The 6,000-nt window shown below is 28.1% G+C and overlaps 1 protein-coding gene across 1 annotated transcript; it reads left to right on the plus strand.

The window, feature by feature from the left end:
* Positions 1–3,358: 3,358 nt before the first annotated feature.
* Positions 3,359–4,544, plus strand: PEI1 (Zinc finger C-x8-C-x5-C-x3-H type family protein). The gene is made up of 2 exons (XM_039022203.2): positions 3,359–3,462; positions 3,616–4,544. The coding sequence occupies exon 2, from the start codon at positions 3,701–3,703 to the stop codon at positions 4,322–4,324; it is 624 nt and encodes a 207-aa protein (XP_038878131.2). The 5' UTR covers positions 3,359–3,462; positions 3,616–3,700; the 3' UTR covers positions 4,325–4,544.
* Positions 4,545–6,000: the final 1,456 nt, after the last annotated feature.

A 6,000-nucleotide genomic window follows, 5' to 3' on the forward strand; every position in this document is an offset into this window, starting at 1 on the left:
TTATTTATGTCGATGCCAAAATCTAGACATGAAAAAATACACTTGACCTTCACGTGATAACAACGGTGAATTTGTAATTTAGAGAAGACATGACATGTAAAACAAGAATTTGGACATCAGTATGGTACTTGTCACAATGGCTTTTGATGCCTTAGTCAGTAAGAGGCTTTAGGTTATAGCAAGAGTTCTGTGGATGAGAATGAACTTACTTCTTTTAAAGTCATAATGATATATTTATAGTGAAATTTTGACCTAGAGCTTCTATGTTAGGGTTTCCTTGCCATCTTATGTTAATTCTGGAGTCAAATAGACTAGGGTGTATATTCTGTTCCTCAAATGAGGAAGGTCGGCCGAGGAGGTCATTTGGGTTTTTGGCCTAAACTTTCTTCTTTCTAAGGCCCAAATTGGGTCATAACATTCCTTATTCATCAAATGGGGAGGGTCGATACCGGTTTCATACTTGGCCATGAGGTTGAGGCCAAGCCGGTCAGTTTGTGCTTTAGCCCAACCTTCCCTCTTCCCATGCTCAGTTAGGCCTTAGGGTGTGGTTTTTTGGCTCTAGTTTTGTCATAAAGTCGAGTCTATCTTCTACTTCAAATCTACTCATAATTACTTCCACTTTCAAAATTCTTCCTTTGTTATTTACTTTTTACCAATAATTTAAAAAATCAAGCCAAATTTTGAAAACTAAATTAAAATAGCTTCTAAAACTTGTTTTTGTTTTTGGAATTTGGTTAAGAATTCAACTATTATATACTTAAGAAAAATGCAAATCATCATAAGAAATCGAGAAAAAGTAGATATAATAAAAAACAAAAAACGAAATGATTACCAAACAGAGTCGATCTCAATTGGTTAGTTTTTGAGTTTTGTAAACTCAACTTTATAAAAGAATATATTTTGAAATTTGGTTAATACTTCAAAAATACTTTTAAAATGTGAACAAATCTTTCAAAATTTTGAAAGGTCAAAAGGCAAAATAATAACGGATCATTATTAAAATTACCTTGTATTCTTGTTAGGGGTTTATTTCTCATTTTTTTTAAAAAAAAAAATTGAACAAATCGACTCTCTTTACTCAATAGGAAAAAGGGATATGGGAAACAAAATCTACTCACATTGATATCATTTAAAACTATGGAGTCTATATTTGGCATAGAGAGTAGTAGCAATGCATATATAAAAAAAGTTGTACAATTATATACCATAAAAAATATTAGAAGTAATTATCATAATATAATGTCTTGGTTGGCTTTCGCAATTATTAGATATACAACATTTTTAGATAGGTAACCTCATTCTACCATTACATTGAATAATAGTTGGTTTTGAATTATAAATTTAGTTAGTGTATTATTTTATGTCTATTTTAGTTCATAGATTTTTTTTTTTTAATTTTTTTTTATTTGAAGTATGCCCATTACTAGTCATACAAAGCTTATTTCTCACCTCATATCAAATTTCACTAAAATTTATTTCATGGGTATGTCAATTTAGTATTCTCTTAATGGTATGAACAAAATAATAACTTATAAATTCAATGCCTAAAGGAATATTAAAGAAAATTCAAAGTCTCAAGATCTCATTTTTTATTTTTGGTTTGTTCTTTAAAAACGATTTTAGTTTTCTCACCATTTCTTTACCTTGATATTCATTTTTATCTAATGGTGATATTTAAATTCTTAATTAAATTTCAAATTCTAGAAGTTTAAAAACTATTTTTTGTAGTTTTTAAAATTGATGTATGTAGTTTTAAAAATTTGATATAAATTTCGAAAACATGGTTAAAAATTAAAGCAGATAACAAAAACAAAGAAATCTCAAAGTTGAAGATAGTTTTTTTGATTTTTTTCTAAAGATAGTTGAAGATGGAATTTATAAGTTTAATTTTTTTTTAAAGAAAATCAAAACACTGTTTGGTAATTATTTTATCTTTTGTTTTTGGTTTTTAAAAAATAGGCTTGTTTTCTCATAATTCTTATGCGTGATTTTCATATTTCCTATATAATATTTGAATTTCAACCCATTTTTAAAAAACAAAAACAAGTTTTTGAAAATTACTTTTTTTAGTTTTCAAATTTTGGCTTTAATTTTGAGAACATTACAAAAATCTAGCAACAAAACATATAAAACAATAGATGAAAGTGATGTTTATATACTTAATTATAAAAAATAAAAAACTAGAAACTAAGACCTCATAATTTGGTAACCATTTGTATTGTTTAAAATTGACTTATAGATACCACTTCCATCCTCTATTAATTTCTATGGTTTGTTGTTTACAAATTTTAGGAGTGTTCTAAAAATTAAAGGCAAAGAAATAATAATAAAAAAAGAAAATCATAAGAAAATAAGCACACTTTTTAAAATAAAAAATAAAATAATTATCAATCAAAATTTAATTGATTAATTATCAAATAAGATCCAAATAATTATTGACCGATCAGAAGTTAAAGATGAAAGAAGAGTAGATTTAAGAGAAACACATGGCTAGAAAATTGTGTTGCAAAGGCAACAACTGGCTTGACAATAAGGCAAGTGTCTCAGCTTCTCCAATCGCTTCCATGCATCAAATCAAATCAATTCTCTTTTCTAATTTCTCTTTCTTATCCTCACTTCACTACACAGCCGTTACCGTTGGAACACATCGAACAGCAACCCAAGGTTCCAAATTAACTCACCACTCTACTTACGTTTTAAACCCAACACATAAAAAAGAAAAAAAAAAAAATTAAATTACATTTGACTCTCTAAATTAAATAGATTTGTGAATTTTAGAGATTAAAATTCTATTTTAGTCTTTATATTTTGAGTTATTTTCATGCCACAAAAAATATCATGTTAAATATGTTCAAAATTTTATTGAGAAAATGTTAATAAAGACTATGTACATACCCAAAGCCTCCATTAACTTTAAGATTTATATTGAACATATTTAAAAATACATTTATTAAAATAAAACACACACATATTTACAAATCTAAATACAACGAATTGATAATTTAGAGTTTGATTGTGTTGAATAAAATTAATTTTATGTTTAATAGATATGTTAATTCTTGACAATATAAAATATGTCTAGATCCAAAATTAAACATTTTAAAGACATGTTTTATAAATATTTTTAAATTTAAAAATGCGATAAACACAAAATTAAAAAATTAAAATCGTATAGGAATTAATTATTTAATGAAGAAAAATTTATTAGACACAAAATTAAAAAAAATAATAATAAAAATAAAACTTCTTTTTTGTCATTTTATCCAAAAGAAAACAAGAAAAACAAAGCATGTTAAACCCCTCTTCTGTTTTGTTCTATAAATGAAACCACTCTAATTCAACCTTTTCCTCTGTGCTTTGTTTATTCCCCTTGAAACCAGAGCCTTTCTCTCAAGCTCTCTCCTTTTCCCAACAATGGTGTTTCTCTCTCTCTCCTCTTATTCAAACCATAATTTCTCTCAGGTACCATGTCATTAAATAGCACATTTTCCCAAGACTATTTTCTTAAAAACCCCATTTCTCAATTTTTTGTTTTTAATTAATTCCCTTAAATTCTTTTCCTAAAGTTGAATTTTTTAAATTAGTTAACACATTTGTGATTTGTTCTTCTTGCAGGTGAATTAATATATATATATATGTCTTGATTGGAAAAAAAACAAAGCTGTTATATTTATATTTCCAAAAAAAGAAGAATAAAAAAATGTTTCAAGGGTTTGTTTTTGGCATTAATGACGTGTACGGTCACGAATTCTCCGCCCTGTCTGTGCCGGAAATCGACGACACGGCGATGTTCAGCTCCGACGAGTTTCGAATGTACGCTTACAAGATCCAACGGTGTCCAAGAAACCGCAGCCACGATTGGACGGAATGTCCGTACGCCCACCGCGGCGAGAAGGCGCAACGCCGTGACCCACGGCGGTTCAATTACACTGCTGTGGCCTGCCCAGCTTTTCGGTCGGGCAGCTGCCCGAAGGGCGATTTTTGTGAATTTGCTCATGGAGTTTTTGAGTACTGGCTTCACCCAGCCCGGTACCGGACCCGGGCCTGTAATGCGGGCCGGTTTTGTCAACGCAAAGTTTGTTTTTTTGCTCACTCGCCGAAGGAGCTCCGGCCAGAGACCAAACAGAAGTTTAATTTTAATGCTCACCGGCAGCGTGTGGCGGTGGCTGACGTTGAAAGTCCGTCAGAGGAAAAATTTGACGGCGCTTCGGAAATTCCGGTGAGGGGAACCAGCGGTGGACGGGAAAAACAACGGAGTTTTGGGTTGGAGGTATCGGAATTGGACTTGCCGCATGTTGAATGGATATCGGAATTGTTGCAGTAAATTAAATTTAAAAAAAATACTTTTGGGGTTACTTTATGGTCTTTTTTTCTTTTTTTTTTCTTCTTCTTCTTCTTCTTTTTTTTTTTTAATATGTAAAGATTTCTTTGATGCTCAAAGATATGCTTCAATTGCTTGTTGATTGTTTTTTTTGGGACTTCTTTTAAGAAGTTTTTCTTAATTTTTGTAAGGTATTGATGATGAAAGTTGGGAGTGATTAATGGTGAATAGTTGGTTATATTTTAAATTTGATAATAAATTTTCAACATTTCTGTCTATTCAATTTGCATGTTAATTATAGGGTTATTGTTTTAAATGATACGTAAATATTTTTAATATAACAAAATATCATTAATCGATAGATGTCTATCATTCATGGACTGTGACATTTTGTTATATTTGTAAATAAATTTATTTATATTTTTCTCTCTCTATATATTTCTAATTCAATAAACTAAACTGGTAGAAGATTTGAATTTCTTAGTCGATGGTATAATCGATAGTATATAAATTAATCATTTGAGCTATTTTATATGATAATTGTAAAAAAAAAATGATAAAAATTAATGATAAGACATATAAATAATCTTTTAAAAGTACAATAATAAGGGGTAGGGGTGGAAAGTAAATAAAAAAAAACCATATATTTAGTAGGGTTTAGAATGATATAATTTTTGGGTTGATGAGCTAAACTAAGAAAGTAAATATAAAGTAGGGGCTAAATTAACTATTAATACCCACTAATAATGGAAATAAGGTTTTTTTTTTCATATATATATTTATTTGCATATTTTAAAGCACTCACCATAATAGTAATGTGATTTTTTTTATATAAGCTAAATAAAATATTTTAAAAAAATTTCTAAGTGCAAAATCAAAAGGAAATTAACCTATAATTAATAAATAGATCATTCAAACTTCCTATAAACTTGTTTACTTACTTATTTTACACACACATATGTTTGTTGATTTGATAAATCAATTTTTGTATTACTTAAGATAGTTAAAATAAAAGTTAAGTCATACTCAAATGGTATGCTTCCATTAATATTGTTGACTAAATTAAAACATAAATAAAAGTGTGGGGATATCATTGAAAAATATATATGTATATATGGGTTAAAATAATTAAAAAAATATATAATACATTTTTTTAAATGAATGGACAGATTATTATAGCTAGATTCAAGGTTAGACGGATAGATTTATAACTTCACCATTATTTTCTTACGTTATTATATGAATCTTCTAAAAGTTTTAAAATCCATTCTTTGCCTTTCCAAAATAATATTTCGATCTCATTTCCATCATGTTATTGCATTCTAAACACATAAATATTTTTTGATCACTCTATATTATATCGATATGATTTCTTAGACTTATCAAATTGAGAAATATAATCCAATTGTTTCATGGAGATAACTTACTATAAACAAATTAGTATGTAAAAAAGAAATTTGCTCAATGTTTCAAAAATACATCTATATTCTTTTTAAAAAACTGTAATTCTTGATCTTTCATAAATATTTCAAAACTATCATGGTAATAGATTTAATTATGATATAATAAAGTTGAATAAAGGTTGAGATATATAGCAGTGTGGCCGTGATGACCTAGAATACGAAATCAGATACCTGAACACTAGCCCATCACTTTAGGTCACACCATATACTTATTTT

The sequence above is a fragment of the Benincasa hispida genome, chromosome 1 (assembly GCF_027475165.1).
Source record: "Benincasa hispida cultivar pf3 chromosome 1, pf3_genome.v1.1, whole genome shotgun sequence".
NCBI lineage: Eukaryota > Viridiplantae > Streptophyta > Magnoliopsida > Cucurbitales > Cucurbitaceae > Benincasa > Benincasa hispida.